The following is a 22279-nucleotide window of genomic DNA, read 5'->3' on the forward strand; positions in this document are numbered from 1 at the left end:
GCTGCGCCCAAGCCCCCAGCGAGGTGCAGGCTCCCTAGAGCACACTGGGAGCTCCCAAACCGCAGCGGGGAGCTGCCTGAACCAGCCAAGAGGAAACGCTGATGACAGTAAAGGGCAGAGCCCTGCGAGGGAGTTGGGGGCCCATGTCTGGGCCGCCCTCTGCTCAGGAACCACTCCTGTGAGCCTGGCCAATGGGTCTCAGCCTGGCACAGCCCCTCCGCTGTTTACCACTGCTCCCTGCAACTCCAGCTGGGGCTGTGCGCCTTCCCGGTGCTGGGGGAGCGGGAGGCCCCGCCCCGCCCACCCTCCCAGTCCCAGTCGCTTGGCCTGGGCCTAGGCTGGTGGCTGTGGTGGGGGACAGAAGGCGTAGAATGGGAACAAGCCTTCCCTTGCCGGTGCGTCACACATGGCCCATGCCCATGAACCTGATCTTGGAGCCAGACCAGCCTGTTCTCACAGCCACCATGGCAGCCTGTGGTTGGAGCCTCAGGCTGTGGGTGGAAGAGCAGGGTCACATCCCCTTCTGCCTGATTCACAGCAGGACGGGGGGTCTGCCCCAGCCACGAGGCTAGTGTATGGGGGAGGAGGGTTCTCCAGCCCCCTTGCTGAACATGTGCCGCTGGATAAAATACTTCAGCCAGCATCTCCCATTAGCCTCTTTCTTGCCCCGGGGATTCCTGCCCAGCTGCTCTGGCCTACAGATCCCTCCCCAACCCGAGTGGCTGGGTAGGAAACCCACTACCCCCCCCCCAGAGGGAGAAGGGCCGGGCCCCATTGCTGGGAACACTCCAAGCCACACACTGTTGATGTCCCCATGGTACCTGGAACGCTGCCGGAAGGGTCTGTATTGGGCTATGGAGAGGACAAGATGGGAGCTGTGGGGTCCATTCCAGCTACACATTTGGCACCAAAGTCAGCAGGGATCCCCTACGGTGCCCAGCCCTGGGCGTCTGAAAGGAAAGAGGGAGGGGGGTACAACCCATGGAGCTAGGGCCAGAAGAGACAGGCAGGTGCGCACACACAGGGCGGAGAGAGAGATACAGGGAGGGGGGAAGAGACAGGCAGACACAGGGACAGATGCTGCCTGCAATGATCATTGCATCCATAATGTTGTCATGGCAACAAGCAATCCCAGCTGGTGTGGGAGGGGGAGAGCACTGAGCCTTGTGCTGGGGTGTGGGAGGGGAGGGGAGGGCCACATGTTTGTTCACCTTGGTTAACTGCTCTATGCCTGGGGCAGGATCAGTCTCTTGCTCGGCCCCCATAGGTCCAGCCCCACCTCTCCCCGGCCAGCACAGAGCTGGCCCTGCTGGAGCCCTGTCCTCGGCGATGCAGGACAGCCGCAGCTACCCCGGTCCTGGCACAAGTAGGTCCCACTAGTTACTGCTTCCCCCAACCCTATACCCATCTCTCAGCCTGAGCCCCTATGAGTTCACATGGCTCCGAGCTCAGCGGCGGGCACTAGCCAGCCAGGCTTTCTCGCTGGGCTGGTGCTGCAGGAATGGGAGGGGCCTGGAGCCCGAGGCAGATGTGACCCCAGAAGGGGGAGAGAGTTACTCCTTGTCTAAGTGTGTGGAAAGAGAAGTTGTGGTGCTCTGGTGGATTTCGATCTGGGGGAGACAGGCTGGAGGTCTCATGCAGCCAGCAGTTAATTTTCAAAACTCTAATGATGATTTTAGAAAACTTTTTACCACAAGGAGCATTACATCCAACACGGGGAAATGTTGGACCTCATTATGATGGATAAAGCTGAACTGCAGATAATTGATCACAGAAGCTAAAAACACCAGGGGAAAAATCTCTGGCTGGCAGGGCTAAGTACATAAAGAAGTTTTAAAGTATATTAGGAGCAAACAAAATCCTAGCAATGGTACAGGGTCCCTGCTCAATGGAAATGCTCCGAGTGTTGTAAGGATGCAGAAAAGGCAGCTGCGGTCAGTAACTAGCTGTTTGTGTTTGTAAAGATACAGGAAGAGCTGGGTAACTATAGGCTGGTTTGCCTGACATCAATCCTAGCTGAAATAACGGAAAAGCGAAGGAAGGCAGGCCAGGCGCATCACTAAGTCCAGTCAAGGTGATTTCATGGAAAACAGGGCTCGTCAAACAAACTGAATTTCATTTTCTGATGAGATCACAGATTTGGTTGATGAAGGTGACTGCCTAAATGCAGTATCTTTAAACATCTGTAAGGCATTTGTCTTAGTAATGCATAGTATTCGGTCTGAAAAATCAGCTCTATCCCCTCTGAACAGAGCCCATGTTGACTGGTTTAAGAACTGGCTGACGTCTCTGTCACGGAGTCCCCGGGCGATGCTCTGGAACTGCTCCCCACAAAGCCAGGCAGGACTTTGGGGAGCCTCCTCTCCCTTGGAGCAGACTTGTTCAGGGCAAGAAGCTCACACGTCTTTATCTCCTGGATCTCTCCTTGGAGCATTCAGCATCCTCTGCCCCTCCGGGCGCTGTCCACAGAGAGCCCGCCCCAGTGGGGTCCTGGGGAATCCAGAGGGTCCTGCACCCCCACTTCGCAGGCAGACGTGACTCTCGGCCAGCCAGTAAAACAGAGGTTTATTCGATGACAGGAACAGGGTCTAAAACAGAGCTTGTAGATACAGCGAACCGGACCCCTCGGCTGGGTCCATTCTGGGGGGCAGTGAGCCAGACCCCCACGTCTGCCCTCAGCCAGCTCCAGACTAACCACCCCTTCCAGCCCCTCCTCTCTGCTCAGTTCCTTTCCCGGGCCAGGAGGTCACCTGATCCCTTTGTCTCCAACACCTTCAGCTGGCACCTTTGCAGAGAAGGGGCCCAGGCCATCAGTTGCTAGGAGACAGAGTGTCAGGCATTTAGGTGCACTGGCCCTTTGCTCTGCCAGATACTTAAGAACTGCCATGGGGACACTGAGGCACCAACACAGTATTCAGAGAAAACATTAAGAACATTCCCAGTTCGTCACAGTCTTCAACAGCAGTCGGCCCTGGGGACTCCTCGCCGAGCGGGGGAACAGTCAGTGCAGCAGCACAAGGGCCGGTAGCAGGCCCGAGACGCCAACACCTTCGCCGATGATGTCGAAGTAAATATCAACTCTGCATGCGACACAGATTGGGGGAGCCGGGAATAACGAGGACTGTGTGGTCTGGATTGCTTGGTAAGCTGGGCCCATTCAACCAGAACATTTTCATACAGCAGCATTACCCACTTAGGAGCAAGGCAGGCACACCATACGGCCCGAGTAGCGGCTGGCTCCTGGAAAGCAGCGACAGAGAAAGATCCTGGGGTCTCTGCAGACAAGCAGCTCCGAAGAGGGATCCACGGGCGGATTTGCAGAGTGGGGATGAGCAACAGCAGGGAGGTGATTTCCCTCTGGTCCAGCACTGGGGAGAGAGACACCAGAATCCTGCATCCGGTCTGGTATCCACATTTTCAAAGGAAGGTGCACCAGAGGGTGCAGAAAAGGGCCACCAGCGTGACTCCAAGAGCTGGAGAAAACACCTGCCAGCAGAAGTGCAACCTGCGTAGCTTGTCAGAAGGACACCTGAGGCGACTTGATCCATCGCAGAGGTACCGTAATGGGGAGAAAAGGCTACAGAACAAGCCCCTCCACGCTACTCCATGGGCACACTGTCCCCCTGCACAAGTCGGCTGGCGCCAGCTCACAGCCCAGGCTGGACTCTACCTCATGCCCTAGCATCCTAGTTCAGAGGGGAAGGGGCAGGGCAGGGCCCTGGGGCCAGCCAGGTCACAATTACTCGCCTCGTCGTGGAACTCAGGACTGCCTCACGTTCACACTGCTGTTCAGTACTTCACCTCATCACTGCCTGTGGCCATGAGTTCCACAGGCTCCTCCCAGCTGAGGAGAAGCAGTTTCCCCTTTCTAAGCCTTGGCACCCCTCTAGCACATGGCTGGCTGCGCCCTAAGAGTTAGTGCCTCAGCCCCACCTCTTAGGGGCATTTCCTAAGGTCTCCACGCTTTTGCTCAGGATTACAGCTGTAGCCTGGTCTCCGCCCACCCCGCACAGCCGCCGCTGCCCTTGCCTCCTTCCTGTGGGTCTTGCCCCCGGGGGGCAGCAGTGCCTGGAAACACCTGTACCCCAGGTGATGCCTGCTCCTCAGATGCAACCCAGCTGATCCAGGCCAGCGATGCAGATCCATCTAGCACTGACCCCTCACCCAGCACAGCTCCATCTCCTGTGCAGAGCAGGGAGACAGGAGCGCTGCTCGGGGGCCCTGCACCAAGCTTGCCACGTAAGGCGGGCACCAAGCCAAGGGCCATGCCCACCAGTGCAATGGGAGATGGCTCCTGGTGCAAGAGGCCCCAGCTGTGGGGCTCACAATGGCACGGGGCAGCAGGGGAGCCATGGGACTGAGCCACCAGGACTCTCGGGTTCCTTGCCCCCCTCATCCTCCAGACACGTCCCCATGGTGGGCAGCACCTGCAGACACTGCACCGTAAGGGTTAAACAGCCCTACCCCACACTGGAGCTCGGGGGTCAGGACTGGAAGTGGAGTGCGCCCAGACTCCACCGCTTTGGGGAGACCGTGTTCAGAGTGCAGGGAGGCTCCTGGGAGACACCCTAGAGGCCATTCCAGCCTATCCCGTTATTACTTTGGTCCGTTTTCACTTTGCCATGGCGAGGGGGGGGCAGGGAGGGGGAGGCTGGTCCCCTGTGCTGGCTGCACCGTCCACAGCTCCTTCCACCAGGAGCACAGGAGAGGCAAACAGCCAGGGCAGGCTGCGCCAGCTCTCCAGGAAGAGGTGCGGCTGGCTCTGCCATGCGTGCCATGGAGAACAGCGGCACCTGCTGGCACAACCCACACAGCAAGCAGGGCGGCTCCACACACATACAGCTGCAGGAGGGGGCTGGGAGGCCGTGGTGGGGGAAGCCAGCAGGGCCAGAGTGGGAAGGTGGAAGGGAGAGGGTGGGTTCTTCCATGAGTTTTATTAAGAACAATCTGTAAATCTCCAGGCAGGTACATATCCCTGAACAAATTCCCACTGGGTGCCGAGGCCACTGAACAAATTCCCACTGGGTGCCGAGGCCACTACAAACCCGGGGCAGGCCGGGGGAAGAGTCTGCAGAGCCCCACCAGGGCAGCGGCTCCCCTCCCCACAGCCCGGGAGCAAGGCCCACCCACTGAACACTCTCAGGGCCATAAGAGGTTAATTCGCATCATCTCCCACAGGCAGATCGTGGCCCCTCAGCCACGCACAGCCCAGCACCTGCCCCCAGCAGCCAGTCGGTCTCTGATCAGCAAGGCAAGGCCGGGTCTTGGTACCCAGCTGGCTTTGCACTCAGGGCCGTGGGAGATAGGTGAGGCAGAGGACAGCCAGACTGGGCCGGAGCCGAAGAACAGAGCCGGCACTAGGGCAGAGCGCCCCAGGGACAGTGCTGCACATGAGCGAATGGGGATCGGGGACCTGCCTGCCTGGTGCCGAGAGCACCACGTGGCAGGGGAGCAAGGGCCTGGCCCAGGCCTGTGGGGCTCTGCATGGGGCGGCCCAGGTTAGCTCCGAGAGCAGAGGAATGTTCCATGAACAAAGGGAACATGTTAAAAGCCCGAGTACGTGGAATCGTGGGCGGCTTTACGGACAGGCGCCACACTCCCCACCCAGCCAGCCCCCGCAAAGAGCTACAGAAGAGTGGGCAGACTGGGTCAGGCCAATGTCCATCTAGCCCAATGTCCTGTCTGCCAACAGGGGCCAGTGCCCAGTGCTTTAGAGAGCGCAAAGCATTGCAGCACAGACAGGCCCGAGCTGGGCAGAGTCCGTGTAACAGGCCCAGGGCTCAGGCAATCAGAAGGCAGGAAGCAGAGAGCATGGCTGAGGGAGGAACCTGACCTGGGACAATTTTTGGTATGAAATAGCCATAGAAGTGCAGCCTGGGGGGTGCAGACTACAACTCCCAGCATGCCACACTTCCCCTCATCCCAACAGCTTGGCTCCAGGGCATGCTGGGAGTCGTAGTACCCATAGGCCTCACTCCATAATAAGGCAAAGGGGGCTGCAGCCAGCTCCAGTGCCCCCATAGGTGTGGGGCACAGTGCCCCCACTGGGCAATTCCAGCCCTCCATGTCAGGAGAGGCCCAGCAATTCCCTCCAGGCCAACCAACCCCGAAGCTGCCCCACCCAGCTTGCATGGCTCCTTCCTAGGGGAGGGAAACCTGCAGCCCAGCCCAGCCCAGCCAGCCAGGGTCCTGATCCATAGAGCAGCGAGTCCAGCCCTACCCTGGGGGGTGATGCCCACTGGCTGGTGCTGGGTCATGGGGAGGCACCAGGCAGCAGCTGGAGGGACCTCGGGAAGGCCCAGCACCGTGGCCGTCCAGTCACTCGTGTGCCCACGAGGCAGCGTGGCCAGGTGGGAGCCAGCTGTCAGCCTGGGGACATCCGGCCTCCAGGCTCCTGCAACAAGGGGGCCAGGGCAGGGCGTTAGTGTTGAGCCAGCTTCTTGTCCAGCCCCTTGCTGTGGGGCAGGTGGCGGAAACGGCAGTCGGCCCCGTAGCTGCAGCCGGCGTTCCGCCAGAAGTGGCACTCCAGGGTGGGGGGCACTCGCACCGGCTCCCTGCGGGGGCACACAGAGGGTCCAGAGCCTGCACACGCCTCACCAGCCCATCCCCCAAACATGCACAGCCCAGAGCTCCAGCCCCCCACTGGCAGACCTGGGGCTGGGGTGCCACTGGTGAAGGCATCATGACAAGCCAGTACCAGGCCACGGCTCCAAAGGGAAATAATCCAAGCTGGCACTGGAGGGGTGGGGTAGTTCCTCCGAGCCAGAGCCAAGCAGGGCCAGGGCACCTGGAGGGCACTGGGCAGACCCCTCCTCAGGCTTGGGGACAGCCTTGTTTCATCTCCTCAGCTCCACATCTCAGCAGTCCCACTTCTGCCCGCTGCAGGCCTCAGCACTCATTCCCAAGGGCAGCACCTACCTCCCCACAGGCCACAGGGCGCTGCCAGGGCCAGCCCTACCAGGGGCTGGGGTGGCATGGTCAGGGTGCTTCAGCTGCAGCACAAACTTGGTTCCTTCCACTTCAGCACCCTGGGGAGAAAGGGGCCAGTCAGTACAGGCCACCCCATGGGCCGGGGCACTCGCAGGGAGGGCACCACGGCACAGCAGGAGACAGTCCAGCAAGGCAGGGGTCTGGGAGAACAAGGAGGCCCCAGGCTGTGGTGCAGAGGGGCCTGGGGAAAGCAGACGAGCCCAGGCTGGTGTCACCAAGCCGGTGTCGCTGGCACAGGCCCTGTGCAGATGGCCCAGCCCGGCCCGAGCGCGGGGCACTGAGGGAAGGTTCTGCTCTGCCAGAGAGAGGCAGGATGAGTGGGTCCCTGGGCACAGCAGACCTGGCCCTAGGAGAGCCGAGCGCCTGCCATGACCGGTCCTGCCTGCTGCCCACCAGGCTGCATTGATGGCTGGCAGCAGTGGGGCCCTGCCAGCCCAGAGCAGCCTCTGCCAAGCCACATGGGCCAGTGCCCCCAGACCCTCTCCCCAGGCCTGGCCTGACCTGCAGGGCTGCGTAGGCCGCCTCCGCCGCCTCCTTCTTGGTGTAGTTGATGAAGGCGCAGTACTTCTCCGGCAGCATCCGCACCGAGTGGATGGGACCAAACCTGCCAAGCAGACAGGGGGCTCAGCCCTAGGCTCGGGGCAGCCGACAAGAAAGGCTCTTGTGTCGGTAGGAGGGAGACAGCCATCGAGGGGGCTGTGAATGGCCGGGTTTCTCCAGGGAGGGGAGGCTGACGTGCCTCAAGGCAGGCCTGGCTGCCGGCCCCACGCTGCAGGAAGGTGCAGCCAGAGCCAGACGGGAGAGGCTCTGGTCCAGAAGGCAGCGCTCCTTGGATTGGGCAGCCCTCAGGCTGGCCCTGTGGCAACTCCAGAAACGTGGCGCTTGCTAGCTAGGCAACGTGAGGGGGCACCAGTGGGACTGGGGCGAAGGGCCTGGAAGGGCAACAGTGTAGGAGCGGGGCTAGGGGACAAAGAGCCCCAGCAGGGGACAGATGAGCTGGAAGGAGACCCAAAGCAACAGGGCAGGGCAAGGTTTATGCTGCAGGGCCCAGGCTCCACCCCAGCCCCACTGTGCCCTGCCCCAGACAGCTAGGAGGATGTGTGTGTGTGGGAGTGGGGAATCACTCACTCCTCAAAACAGCGGCGCAGCAACTTCTGGGTGATCCTGGGGGTGACGTTCCCGACCCACACAGCGTACCACTCCCTGCCGAAGGCACACAGCACAGAGTCACCTAGTGAGCCAACAAGAGTATCACCCCCACTCCACCGCTGCACCCCCAGGCCCAGCGCCTGCCCCTCCCCACCTCCAGGCCCAACACCTGCTCCCCCGCTGCACCCCCAGGCCCAGCGCCTGCCCCTCCCCACCTCCAGGCCCAACACCTGCTCCCCCGCTGCACCCCCAGGCCCAGCGCCTGCCCCTCCCCACCTCCAGGCCCAACACCTGCTCCCCCGCTGCACCCCCAGGCCCAGCGCCTGCCCCTCCCCACCTCCAGGCCCAACACCTGCTCCCCCGCTGCACCCCCAGGCCCAGCGCCTGCCCCTCCCCACCTCCAGGCCCAACACCTGCTCCCCCGCTGCACCCCCAGGCCCAGCGCCTGCCCCTCCCCACCTCCAGGCCCAACACCTGCTCCCCCGCTGCACCCCCAGGCCCAGCGCCTGCCCCTCCCCACCTCCAGGCCCAACACCTGCTCCCCCGCTGCACCCCCAGGCCCAGCGCCTGCCCCTCCCCGCCTCCAGGCCCAACATCTGCTCCCCCACTGCACCCTCAAGCTCACACCCCTGCCCCCCCAGCCACAGAGCCCCTCCACCCCCGCCCCAGATCCAGTATCTGCCCCCTTCCTGCCCCAGACCTCCACACCCCCAGGCCCATCTGGCTCTTTGCCCAGGGCCCAGCGCCTGCCCCACCCCCAGGCCCTAGTCCCAGATTGCTCCTCAAGCATAGCCAGAGATGCACCCAGGAGACTAGCCTGTTTCCCCCCACAGCCCATCTCCCAGGCGCCCCATTACCTGGCCTGATGCGCAGTGGCTACAGGGTGTCTGGTGCTAGCTGGGATCTCCCTGCCGCTGGCCCGGAGCTCCTGCTGGCCTGGGCCTTTCCCTCGGCTCCGTGAGTTAGTGATGGTCACAAACCCACTCTCCCCATCCTCGTCCCCCTCGCCACAGCCACTGCTGCCTGGGGACCAGCTCCTGGCCTGCTCACCTGGGGGGGACAGGCAGGCTGAGCACCCCCCACTACGCAGGCACAGCGACGGTCGGTCAGAGACAGGGACAAGTGGGAGGCTGCTCACAAGCTGCACAGAAGACTCGCCCCCCAGCACGGACACTGCAGAGGGGGCAAACAGGGCTGGGGGACTGGCAGTTCAACCCCGAGCTGCCCTTCAAGCGCAGCCCGCAGCCCCCTGCTATCCCAGACCTGGGCTCCCCATCCCCCCACAGCTCTGCCAGTGCCCCTCAGTCCCAGCCTGCAGCATTACTGGTTCCCCAAGGAAGACGGGGCCCAAGCCAGGTCTCTGCAGGGAAGCAGAGCTCCACACCCAGTGGTCCCCATGTCCCTGTGCCCTTACCAGAGCCTGCCAGCTGAGACTCCATGGCTCCCAGCGACGGCTCCATGGGCAGGCTCCTCTCACCGATAAAGCTGTTGAAGCCATTCTCCTGTCGGGAGGGGAGCAGGTCAGCGGCCCAGCCCCACTCCCCTTTCCCCAGCCAGTGAGCTCGGGCTCTGATTCTGCTGACCATCACCCTGGTATCTGGGCACCTGCACATCAAATCAACCCGGGCTGGTGCAGGCGGCCTCGCAGGGAGAGGCCCCGGCATAGTTTTCCAGCCTTGCCAGACCCCCTCGGGGATCTCCTCCTGCAGCCGGGCTCCTGGCTGCCCTGGGCTGTCGCCAGGGGTCAGAGCACGGAGCCCCTTGCCTGGGGGGCAGATTGGACACCAGGGACTCAGGACACAGGCAGCCTAGAGCACGGAGGGTCCCAGCCTGAGAGGGGTGATCCTCGCAGAGATGACGCTGAGCCCCCGTGATGTCCCAGCATGCCCAGCAGGCAGAGATTATTCCTGCCTCACGCTCTGTGCCCGGCTGCCCCTGCCGTGTCCCGTGCAGGGTCCAAGCCAGCCAGCCCATCCCACACTCGCTCAGGCCGTGCTGTGCCCATGGCTGGAGGGCCTGTCTCCCCCCATGCCACCCCAGCAGCAGGGCCACTCACCAGGGTGAGCTGCACCTGGCAGATTTCCAGCTGGGCAGCTGCATCGGCATGGGAGCTGTCCAGCCGCAGCAGCTCCAGGAAGGTGCTTTTGGCCTCGGCATAGCGCTGGGGAAAGCCAGACAGACAGAGTCACTCACTGACACCCCCACCAGGCCCAGAGCCTCTCCACACCCCGTCACCCCCACCACCAAGGCTAGGCTCCCCCTTGCCCCACAGGGCCAGGCACCTGCCCCCTTCCCCTGGCTCCCACCCCCCACATCCAGGTACCTTCAGCCCCAAGAGGGCCTTGCCCTTGCGGAAAAAGCCTTTGGGCCAGCCGGGCAGGAGGCTCAAGGCCACGTGGGCATCACTCAGGGCCTTGTCGTACTGCTGCATCCTCTCATAGCAGTATGAGCGGTTCCCGAAGAGTCTGCAGGGAGAGCGCGGTCAGCGAGCCTGCCCCAGCTCTGGCTGCCTGCTCCTGCGCCAGCCCCAAAGCGCCTGGCAGCGCTGGGCCAGTCACACAGCCTGCACCAGAGCTGCTGCCCACTCCTGCCCCTGCCCTGAAGCGCCCGGCAGCGCTGGGCCTGCGTGGGGCTGAGGCTGCAGCACACCCTGCAGGCCCAGAGGGAGTCAGGCTGGGGATACAGAGCCAGGACTGGGAGGGAGCTACACGGGCTGCAGGCCCAGAGGGAGTCAGGCTGGGGATACAGAGCCAGGACTGGGAGGGAGCTACACGGGCTGCAGGCCCAGAGGGAGTCAGGCTGGGGATACAGAGTCAGGACTGGGAGGGAGCTACACGGGCTGCAGGCCCAAAGGGAGTCAGGCTGGGGATACAGAGTCAGGACTGGGAGGGAGCTACACGGGCTGCAGGCCCAGAGGGAGTCAGGCTGGGGATACAGAGCCAGGACTGGGAGGGAGCTACACGGGCTGCAGGCCCAAAGGGAGTCAGGCTGGGGATACAGAGCCAGGACTGGGAGGGAGCTACACGGGCTGCAGGCCCAAAGGGAGTCAGGCTGGGGATACAGAGCCAGGACTAGGAGGGAGCTACGCGGGCTGCAGGCCCAGAGGGAGTCAGGCTGGGGATACAGAGCCAGGACTGGGAGGGAGCTACCCGGGCTGCAGGCCCAGAGGGAGTCAGGCTGGGGATACAGAGCCAGGACTAGGAGGGAGCTACCCGGGCTGCAGGCCCAAAGGGAGTCAGGCTGGGGATACAGAGCCAGGACTGGGAGGGAGCTACCCGGGCTGCAGGCCCAGAGGGAGTCAGGCTGGGGATACAGAGCCAGGACTGGGAGGGAGCTACGCGGGCTGCAGGCCCAGAGGGAGTCAGGCTGGGGATACAGAGCCAGGACTGGGAGGGAGCTACGCGGGCTGCAGGCCCAGAGGGAGTCAGGCTGGGGATACAGAGTCAGGACTGGGAGGGAGCTACACGGGCTGCAGGCCCAGAGGGAGTCAGGCTGGGGATACAGAGCCAGGACTGGGAGGGAGCTACGCGGGCTGCAGGCCCAGAGGGAGTCAGGCTGGGGATACAGAGCCAGGACTGGGAGGGAGCTACGCGGGCTGCAGGCCCAGAGGGAGTCAGGCTGGGGATACAGAGCCAGGACTGGGAGGGAGCTACGCGGGCTGCAGGCCCAAAGGGAGTCAGGCTGGGGATACAGAGCCAGGACTGGGAGGGAGCTACGCGGGCTGCAGGCCCAGAGGGAGTCAGGCTGGGGATACAGAGCCAGGACTGGGAGGGAGCAACGCGGGCTGCAGGCCCAAAGGGAGTCAGGCTGGGGATACAGAGCCAGGACTGGGAGGGAGCTACGCGGGCTGCAGGCCCAGAGGGAGTCAGGCTGGGGATACAGAGCCAGGACTGGGAGGGAGCTACGCGGGCTGCAGGCCCAGAGGGAGTCAGGCTGGGGATACAGAGTCAGGACTGGGAGGGAGCTACGCGGGCTGCAGGCCCAGAGGGAGTCAGGCTGGGGATACAGAGCCAGGACTGGGAGGGAGCTACGCGGGCTGCAGGCCCAGAGGGAGTCAGGCTGGGGATACAGAGCCAGGACTGGGAGGGAGCTACGCGGGCTGCAGGCCCAGAGGGAGTCAGGCTGGGGATACAGAGCCAGGACTGGGAGGGAGCTACGCGGGCTGCAGGCCCAGAGGGAGTCAGGCTGGGGATACAGAGCCAGGACTGGGAGGGAGCTACGCGGGCTGCAGGCCCAGAGGGAGTCAGGCTGGGGATACAGAGCCAGGACTAGGAGGGAGCTACGCGGGCTGCAGGCCCAGAGGGAGTCAGGCTGGGGATACAGAGCCAGGACTGGGAGGGAGCTACGCGGGCTGCAGGCCCAGAGGGAGTCAGGCTGGGGATACAGAGCCAGGACTGGGAGGGAGCTACGCGGGCTGCAGGCCCAGAGGGAGTCAGGCTGGGGATACAGAGCCAGGACTGGGAGGGAGCTACACGGGCTGCAGGCCCAGAGGGAGTCAGGCTGGGGATACAGAGTCAGGACTGGGAGGGAGCTACGCGGGCTGCAGGCCCAGAGGGATCAGGCTGGGGATACAGAGCCAGGACTGGGAGGGAGCTACGCGGGCTGCGAGGGAGAGCCCCCACCACTCCCAATGAGAGAAACTCCCCCCAGCCCTGCCCCAACGAGCACTCCCCAGAGAAACAGACACACTCCTCCCAGCTCCCCCGCCCCGAGAGCCCCTGAGCACTCCCACCTGTGCTCCCGAGGGTTGAGTTTGACAGCCTCAGTGAAGAAGAGCACGGCCTCCTGGAAGTAGCCCCGCGCCGCCGCCTCGTTCCCATAGCCTGTGAGAAGGAAACAGGGCCACCACGATAGGAGCTGCCAGGCCTGCGGGGTGCCTACCAGAGACCATACTCCCCGCGAGACGAGAGGGATGCAGCACGGAATGGGCCATTTGCTCAGGGGCAGAGGTGGGCAAACAAGGCTGGGAAGCAAAGGGTTAATGCAGCCCTGATGTCAGGGCCCTGGGAAGGGCTCGGCTGTGGGTCGGGAGTGAGGGGCCAGCAGTGAGTGGGAGGGCAGGGCAGAGCCAGGCTGGCACAGGGAAGGCGGGGCCCTTTTCTGGCCTCGCAGCCCCGACCCTTCTTTCTGGTGTGGGAAGGCCGGGCCTGTGAGGGGCGGACACTGACCTGCTAGCACTGTGCTGGGATCCACTGCGCTCACATCCTGCCCAGGCCTCGGCACCTGCACAGGGAGCCAAGTAACAGGGTGAGGGCCGGGGCTGCCGGGGCCAGGGCAGCTGGGCTCATGCCCTGCCCCTGAGAGCCCTGGCAGGAGGCGAGCGTGGTGATGGGGTCCTGCAGGGGGAGAGGCAGCAGCACACCTGCAGAGCTGCCAGGCCAGCCTCCCCTGGGAGCTGTGGGCAGTCTGGGAACCCACGCTCACCTGAGAGCCCAGTGAATGGGCTGGAGCTGGGCACAGACCATGTGGGAACTCAGCCCCTGGCGAGAGCAAGGACAGTTGCACCGTCCCAGCAGCACACGCTCCCCCAGGCCCGAGTCACCCGGCCCACCACTGCCACTGCACCACGCCTCAGGCCACGGCTGCTGACAGCGACTGGCACTGCCCATTGCCCTGGCCTCGCCCCCGGGAGGCTGCTTTCTTCTGGCACAGGCAGGGCAGCGGGAACTTTACAGCTCCTCCTGGGGACGCACCAGCTCCAGTTCAGACTGCAGCGATGGGGACCAGGTTACACCAACGCTCCCCTGCTGGCACCGGCCCCAGCATTCAAGGAACCCCTCTGACCAGTCAGTCTGAGGCTCCCCACCCGCCTGCCCCAGGGAGCTCTCAGGCCGAGCAGTGCTGACCACCTTGGGGTGCAGCAGTGGGAGGATGCGGGGGCCCTTCGGAGACCTGTCTCTGCCCAGCGAACGCAGGTGGTACCAGGCACCTCCAAGATGTTCTCAATGTCTCCAGCCCATGGCCGGAGAGCTGCCCGGAGTTGGGACACACAGCAAAGAACTGCTGTGCTCCCTACCAGGGACACGAACAACGCACGGGGACCCGCAAGGCTAGGGTACTGCAACTGCCACCCCGGCAGGGCTGCCCCAGCAGTGCTTCTGGCTTGCAGGGAAAAACCTGAAGCTGGCTACTCCCCCTGCCCACACAGGCTGCCCGGCTCGCCATGACCAGCCCGGGCAGCAGGGGACACAGACAGGGCCCTGAAGGGCAGTGTGGCTCTGGCCAGACTTGCACCCACTGCCATGGCAGCTGTGGGCAGCAGGCTCACACCCTGGCCTTTCCCCTCAGCCAGAAGGGGAAGAGGATATTTCCTGCCCAAGCTGAAGGCTTTGTGCCCCATGCCCTGCTCCCTGGGGGATGACCCACCAAGCCCTTCCCCCACCTCTGGGCCTGTGACTCACACAGGGCCCCCACTTCTGAAAACCGGCAGTTCCCTGTACCAGCCACTTGAATGGCCGGCAGTTCCAGCCTCCTACCCCAGGCAGCTAGCAGGGACCAGCCAGCCCAGCCCAGTTCTGCTTCCAGAGCATGGGGGTGTCTGTGTGGGCAAGGTGGGGCCTCACTGCGGCCAGGGCCCCGCAGGCAGGACAGCTCTGGGGAAGCGCAGGGCTGTGGCCACAAGGTGCCTTTAGAAGTCGTTCAGCTGTCACTTTCCAGCACATCGCTGCCCCATGCCGGACATCATGCAAACACACCAGCGGTTCCAATGCTGTGCTGGGAGTTCTGGGGGTGGGGACTCATGCGCACCCAGCTAGCCCAGCCCGCCCCCGAAGGCACAGTTTAGCCACCAAGTGAGATCAGCCAGGACACAATGCACACGACGGCCCAGCCCTTCCCGCCTCACCCAGCCTGCACCCAAAGCTCCCGTGCTGGGATTCTCGGCTGGCACCTGGGTACTGAGCCCAACATCACAGTACCCGGGCTGCTCTGGCACAGCGCTGCCAGCTCTGCTAACCATTCCCCACACGCCCATTGGCCGGGGCCGTCCCTCTGTGAAAGCGCAGCACCAAATCCCTCCACTCGGATTGCCTGAGCGGGATCTGCACACTCAATAGTTCTCACTCAGTCTCAGGCCCCTGCCCTGAGGGGGGTGCCATGCACCAGAACTAGGCACCTGTACAATTACATGCCACGGGACTGGCACCTTCCAGAGAGACACGCAGACAGACCCGCTTCCCTCAGCCGCCACAGCGCTGCCAAGGAGAACAGGCGGATCCGGAACTGGCCCCTCCTCTCCCCCGGGAGGCGCCGCTACCCCAGCTAGGAGCCAAGCCCAGGAGGCTGCAGGACGAGGCGTCTGAGTGTGCTGGCCAGGGTGGCGACCCACCTTCTCCTTGGGCCAACAGAGCCAGCAACTGAGCAGCTTCCTGCCTACGCAGGGCCTCTGGCCTGTTCACTAGCCCAGGCTGCAGGCCGGGCTTGGAGCGACGCTGCCCCGTTAGCCTGCTCTTAGCGTTAGCCAGAGTCCCCTGAGCCTTCGGTCTGCAGGGAGATGTGGCTTGCTTGCATAGCAGCTTGCTATGGGGCTGCCTCACACCTTCCCCCATTCACTCTGCAGCCTGACGCCCCATCCTAGGCACACGTCTGTCGAGCCGCTCGCTGCTCCCAGCAGCAGCCCTGGCACACTCCAGCCTGGCCTTGACCCTGGCACAGGCCCCGGGAAGCCGCACGCCACCCAGGGCTCTGTCGGGGCACAGATGTCCTAGGCCAGGGTCCACACTGTGGATCACTCGCCTCTTTTCCCCGCTGGCTCCCTTGCGGTGCTCCCAGCTGGTCATTGGGCAGAGCCTGCCCTGCCGCTGCTCCATCAGGCTAGGGGCAGATTACCTGCGCTTGTCCTGCTTTTCTTGCTCCTCCCCCTAGCCAGGGAGCTCCCTCCTCCCTCCCATGGCTGAGGCATGCTAGGGGAGGCGCAGTCACCCGGCCCGCTCAGAGGGAGGCATCAGACCAGGACCCCAACACTCACCTCCTGCTGGGGCTTCCTGTCCGGCTCCTTGTGCTCAGCTCTGGGTGCCTTCTCCTTCCTGGGCGTCAGCGGCTTCACACCCACCTTCCGCTGAGCTTTGCAGACAAAAGTGCTGCTCAAGTCCAGCTCGTCCTGGGGGAGGGGCACAGGTGGGCAGGGAGATCAATCCAACAGCATGCCTGCCCAGCGCCCGGCTGGGTGAATGACCAGCAGACACCTGGCCCCAGAGGCAGAGGGTCCCTGGCCCCTAGCCAAAACCAAGCCAGCTGACCCCAACCATTCCATCTAGGCAGGCTGGGTGAGCGCCGGGCCCTGCACAAAAGCAGGACAGGGCCACAGCCCAGCACACCGAAGCCTCACCTCCATCTCCTCCTCGGTGCTCATGTGTTCACTCCTGACCTGGACCCTGACTCCCTCCCCTCTCCTAGGAGCTGAGGCCTTGCTGGGATCTCTCTGGGAGGGGCTGGAGTCCAGGGGCCCCTTCCGCAATGACATCACGGCGCCTTCCTCCTCCGCGTCATCATTCAAACAAGGTTCATTCTGCAAGGAGAGCACCGGCCTGTGACATCAGAGCTCCACTCGCAGCTTCCCCAGGATGGCAGGGCTCTGCCACCTGGCACCCGCCCACCCGACTCCCCTGGGAGGGGAGAGCCCAGCCCAGCGCTCGCAGGTTACAGCCCCTCCTCTTCTCGGACACACAGGAACCAAGAACGCTGCGCCTCCAAGTCCCGCTCCCAAGCCCGGACAGCAAGGCACCCCAGCCACTTACCGACTTCATCTCGGGCTTGGGCTTCAATTTTTGTTCTAGTTTTTCTTGCCTCTTCCGGTCTTTCTGCCTCTGGAAGCCACAGAGCAACGAGTGAGCCCCAAAGAGGTGGCACCTTCCCCAGCCAGGGGTTCTGGCCCCGCTCCCTCCTGGGGCAGGCTGCATCAGCTTCCAAATCACCGTGGACACAGCCTGGAGCCGGGGGCCACCCAGCAGCCACCCCCCCACCCCAGGGCAGGTTCTGCGGGGAGCAGGGCAGCCAGCCAGGGCAGCTCCTCCGGCAAGGGGAACGGGGCTGAGACAGGCTCTCCTGCAGAGGCTGGATGCAGGGCGGGCTGAGCTCCTGGCTTGGCAGCCTGGAGCTAGGAGCCTGGGCGCGAGAGGACTCCAGGGAAGGGAGTGCATGGTTACAGCCTGGCCAGCACTCCCTGTCCCACACTGACCAGAGAGTCCCTCCAATGCGTGCGATTGCTGCATGGTCCGAGAGAGACTCCCCACCCTGGCTCCTTAGCCCAGACCCCGTTCAGTCTGCCCGCTCCTATTAGCCCAGACCCCGTTCAGTCTGCCCGCTCCTATTAGCCCAGACCCCGTTCAGTCTGCCCGCTCCTATTAGCCCAGACCCCGTTCAGTCTGCCCGCTATTAGCCCAGACCCCGTTCAGTCTGCCCGCTCCTATGGGGCTGCTTGACACCAACCTCCTCAAGGAGTATGAGGAGGGGACTGAACTCGACATGGCCCCTTCCCACAGGCTGAGAGATGGAGCTTGAGAGTTCAAAACACAGTGCAACTGGGTAGCAGAGAACCAGAAGTTTGCCCTCCAGAGGATCCATCAGGCTGTGCAGCACAGCTGGTTGGCTGGACAGGGAACAAGGGGAAGGTCTCCCCACAGCTGGAATCCCTGCACCCCCAATCTGTCACGAGTCAGGCTGGGAGACCCTGGATATGAGTGCCAGCGGAGGACCCTTGCCTCGCTGGCATGACAGAGGCTGAGTTTGCTGTCACGTCCATTCTGCCAACAGAGCTGGTATGGGCCCCAAACAAACCCATCTCCTGGCCACAGCCTCCCTGCCCTGCTTGGGGGTGAGAGAACAGCACGTGCGTTGCTGGGGGGAGGCAAGCGCTGTCACTGGTGTGGTGGGGTCTGTGCCACTGGCACTGCAGGTGAGATGCCCACCCTATCCCCTGGGGTCACTGGCCAGGAGGAGAACGCGGAGGAGGAAGCAGGCACGCCAGGCGGGCAGGAGAACGTGGAGGAAGCAGGCACGCCAGGCGGGCGGGAGAACGCGGAGGAGGAAGCAGGCACGCCAGGCGGGCGGGAGAACGCAGCCCTGGGCACTCACCTTCTTCTTAAGTCTTTTCTTCTCTGCTTTCCTTTTAACTCGCTCCTCCTCAGCTACCAGCTCCTTGGCGTTCTTCTCCGCTTCCTGGGGAGAGAACCACACCAGCTGGGCACAGCCCCACCTCAGCCAGCCCTGCCCAACTGGGGGTAGGGGCACACTGCTGGAACCCAGAGTTTCTACACCCCAGGAGATCACAGGTGATGATGAGAAGGACCCCTTCCCCCACAGGAAATCACACTGCAGGGACAGCAGAACCAAGGTCCAGAGCAGGGAGCCGTGGCAGATAGGCAGCTGAGCATGTGCTCCTGGTAGTGCCGTGCTGGATCTAATAGGGGAGCGTGGCCTGTAGCTGGGCAGGCAGAGGGGTGGTGAGCAGGAGCCAGGCGGTGTTAACAGCTCTGTCTGCAGCATCAGTGCGTCCTTCGCTGGGACAGCGGCTCATGGCTGGGTGACAAACTGGAAAGAGCTCTGAGGATGCTCTGAGCATTGACCTTCAGGAGAGGCACAAGCAGCTCGGTCTATTCAGCTGAACCAAGAGTGAGCCCTGAGGGGACGAGGAGTACGTCCTCCCCAGGGAGGAGACTTCTGAGAGCCTAAGGCGAGCACACAAGGGCAGGACCAATGGCTAGGAGCCAAAGCAAGCCCAGTTCAGACTAGCCCCACGTGGGACGTGTTTCAGCAGGGACGTGGTGCACTGTGTGTTCTACGGGCACATCTATACTACCCGCCGGATAGCTGAGTAGTGTTCGATGTATCGGGGATTGAGTCATCGCGGCTCGTGTAGAAGCGATAAATCGATCCCCGAATCGACACCTGTACTCCACCTCGGCAGGAGGAGTAAGTGGAGTCAACGGGGGAGCTGCAGCGGTCAACTCGCAGCCATGAGGACGGCCAGGGAAGTCGAACTAAGATACTTCGACTTCAGCTATGCAAATAGCACAGCGGAAGTTGCGTATCTTAGTTCGACCCCCCTGACCCCCTCCCCCACCAGTGTAGCCCAGGCCAAAGAGAGGCTGCTGCTCAAATGCACAAATGCCTGGGGCTGGATGCAGGAATCCCTGGGTGGTTCTCTGGGCTGGATGGGCCAATGCTCCCCAAGTTCTGTCCACTCTGCTCTGCAGCCAGGATACTGCCAGCAGGTCCTCCTTGGCAGAGATGCAGGAGGGACCACAGTGGACAAAGCCCTTAGCAAATGCGTGGAGGGCCTCATCCTGCCCTGGCCAGAGTGGGTCTTCCAGGGGACTGTGACAGGGTGCTAGGCAGGAACTCCTAAGCCAGCCCTCTGCCACTAAGGTAGGTAAATTGGAGCTGGCTAGAGAAACCTGTGCATGACTGGCAAAGGGAAAACAACGGCCAGCTTGACTAGCCTGGGGCTGCACAAAAGCCTCAGAGGAAGGAAGCCAATGGGGGGCAGACAAAAAGGGGGAAAGCCAGAGAGTGGAAGCTCTTCTCTTTTGGCTGCAAAGGCTGGGGAGTCCTTCAGACTGAACCCCCCAAGCTGTATATGGTGAGAAGGTGGGGGGGAGTGTCACACTGTAAATAAACTGCACCGGTGATTGCTGAGCCAGGTGGTCTCGGAGTGCTTTTTGGAGCAGAGCAGGGGCAGGAGCAAAGGGGTCCCTGCTACACCCTGTTACACGGACCGACTGCGGGAGAGGACAGACAGCCCAGGGGAACAGAAGGGAAAGAGGATGACCTCAGGGCTCTGCTCACCTCTGCGGTCACCCGCTGCCTCTGGGGCAGTTTCAGGTCCAGCAGTTGATAGTCCAGTGAGCTCTGGGGCGGGGGAGCTGGTGAGGTGTCCTTGCACAGGAAGGATTTCCTGAAGCCACAGAAGGTGCCAGGGACTGAGTCCTCGTCAGTCTTTGCATCGCATTCCTTGCTGGAAACATCCCATTTCTCCTCATCATCATCCTCGTAATAATCCCCATCGTTGTCATAGTAATAGCAGAGCTCTTCGTCCGAGTCTGCATAGGGAGAGCACGGCAGGCGCTCAACCCCATGCAGCAATGGCCTGTGCTGTACCACCCCCCACCAGGTTCCAGCAACACTCCAGAGACGGTCCCCAGTGCATGACTCCACCAGCCTATACCTCCCAGGGAGTGGAGTTCTCGATGCGCCCCCTCACTCCAAGCCTCTTAGTCCCCAGCACTCCCCAAGCTCGCGTGATCAGGGACAGAACAGCCCCATCCCAAAACCAAAACACGGAAATAAACCAACTCACCCCAAACCCCTCCCTGCCGAGGGAGGAGCCTGAGATTCCACAGACCCCCAAGGCCTTCCCTACTTCTGTCAATCTGCCATGGGAGCTGCCCAGACTCTGTGGTGAAGGGCAGGGGGTGGGCTTGTCAGGATGGGGCCGGAGGGGATGGGAGATTCCTGGCAGTTCAAAATCCCAGCCTAGGAGGGGCTCTCACTCTGGGGAAACTTCATTCCCAAGTCCCCCAGGGGACCGCGACACTGCAAAGAGAAACCTGCAAGGCCACATCACAAAGCCCAGTCAAAAGAGTCAAACTCGCAAGGCTAAAACTAGCAGTGCAAAGCTTCCCACTAGGGCTCTGAAACCCAGCCAGTGGCTCGGATCCCAGCCTCCAGCCCAAGCAGGAACGTCTACATTGCTGGTTTAAGCCCTGTAGTGCAAGCCCAAATCAGTTGAGTTGGGCTCTGAGACTGGGTGCTGTGGGTTTTCTCTGGAGTGTAGACCTAATCCTAGAATGTGGATGAATTTCCTCCACCACTGGGTTTTAGCAGGGACGGGATGATCTGCTGACAGGATCCCACCCCATACATGCCTCCAGCCCATAGCTCTGGTCCTCTGTCTGTCTACATCTTGTCCTGTACTTCAACTGTGAGGTCTCTGGGGCTGCAACTGGGGCTGTACGTACACAGTGCCCAGCGCAACCAAGTCCTGGGCTACAACTGGGGCTGCTTGGCTCTGCCGCGATACAGGTAATGTCATGATGCACGTGGCTGGGGAATGTCCAGGTCAGGGCGCTGACTAACAGGTCTTTGGATGGGTATTCACTCCCCAGCCCCACGCAGATTCGAACCATGCCAGGATTGGTCACAAACTAAGAGGGGAAAGAGCACCCAGCTGAGTCCTCTGTCTGTACCCTGCCGCAGTGGCCCCAGAGGCTACTCTCCCAGCATGCAGTGCTCCAAGCAGCCTGAATTGCACACTGGGAAGTATAGTCTACCAGGGCCTTGTGTACTGGAGAATTAAAAAAAAGCTACAACAGGTGCCCTTGTGGCAGCCTCATCAGAGGCAAAGGACTTCTCAGCCCATGGAGTCTGAACCCCACCCTCCACCGCAAACCTGATTCTCCCAGGGCAGGGTGAGGCACTTGGCAGAAGGCAGGGTGCATCGTTCGGAAAGAGCTTCTGGGCCAGGGCTGTGGGACTGGCCCCTCTCGGCAGCGCTGGCTTGTCCCCACGGGGTTCCTGAGCACTTTACCAAGAACATAAGAATGGCCAGACTGGGTCAGACCAAAGGTCCATCTAGCCCAGTGTCCTGTCTGCCAACAGTGCCCAGTACCAGATGCCCCAGAGGGAATGAACAGAACAGGGAATCATCAAGTGATCCATCCCCTAACTGCTCATTCCCAGCTTCTGGCAACCAGAGGCTGAGGTCACCATCCCTGCCCATCCTGGCTATTAGCCATCGATAGACCCGTCCTCAATGAACGTATCCAGTTCTTTTCTGAAACCTGTTATGGTCTTGGCCTTCACAACATCCTCTGGCAAGGAGTTCCGCAGGTTCACTGTGCGGTGTGTGAAGCAAACAGGGCTCATGAAGCAGGGATGAGAACAAGTGAGGGGCGCGAAGCCTGCCTGCAGCAGGTATACGCCAGGGCCCCAAGCCCTAGGCATAGCCCCAAGCCCTGGGCACGGCAGCGCCTCATACAAGCACCAGAAGCAGGTGGACTGTTAGCACTGCAGGGGTGGAGCCAGGAGGGGCTGGGGATTGCTCTGCCTGAGGAGATAGGCTGATTCCACAGGAACAGGAGACATGCTGCCTCCAAGAGCTTCTGACCCAACAAGGTCCACCCAGGAAAGCTTCTGGCCTCCC

The 22279-nt window shown here is 62.4% G+C and overlaps 1 protein-coding gene across 7 annotated transcripts in view; it reads right to left on the reverse strand.

Moving 5' to 3' along the window:
• Window positions 1-526: 526 nt before the first annotated feature.
• Window positions 527-22279, reverse strand: part of TTC31 (tetratricopeptide repeat domain 31) — a 29246-nt gene continuing 7493 nt past the window's right edge. For 2 of the 7 annotated variants that reach the window (XM_030547090.1, XM_030547094.1), the window contains 16 exons: window positions 21527-21658; window positions 19924-20177; window positions 18211-18294; window positions 16875-16943; window positions 16466-16645; window positions 16106-16237; window positions 13308-13362; window positions 12872-12962; window positions 10463-10604; window positions 10196-10300; window positions 9554-9641; window positions 8997-9189; window positions 8119-8193; window positions 7492-7594; window positions 6919-7028; window positions 2877-3486 (listed from right to left, as the gene is read on the reverse strand). In XM_030547090.1, coding sequence (XP_030402950.1) covers window positions 3186-3486; window positions 6919-7028; window positions 7492-7594; window positions 8119-8193; window positions 8997-9189; window positions 9554-9641; window positions 10196-10300; window positions 10463-10604; window positions 12872-12962; window positions 13308-13362; window positions 16106-16237; window positions 16466-16645; window positions 16875-16943; window positions 18211-18294; window positions 19924-20177; window positions 21527-21658 — 2114 coding nt within the window. In that variant the 3' untranslated portion in view covers window positions 2877-3185. Of the gene's footprint in view, window positions 951-2876; window positions 3487-4918; window positions 6555-6918; window positions 7029-7491; window positions 7595-8118; window positions 8222-8996; window positions 9190-9553; window positions 9642-10195; window positions 10301-10462; window positions 10605-12871; window positions 12963-13307; window positions 13363-16105; window positions 16238-16465; window positions 16646-16874; window positions 16944-18210; window positions 18295-19923; window positions 20178-21526; window positions 21659-22279 lie in introns of those variants that run through there. The other 5 variants (XM_030547096.1, XM_030547091.1, XM_030547095.1 and 2 more) reach the window with 5 other exon arrangements.

This window comes from Gopherus evgoodei, unplaced genomic scaffold (genome assembly GCF_007399415.2).
Source record: "Gopherus evgoodei ecotype Sinaloan lineage unplaced genomic scaffold, rGopEvg1_v1.p scaffold_52_arrow_ctg1, whole genome shotgun sequence".
Classification (NCBI taxonomy): Eukaryota; Metazoa; Chordata; order Testudines; family Testudinidae; genus Gopherus; species Gopherus evgoodei.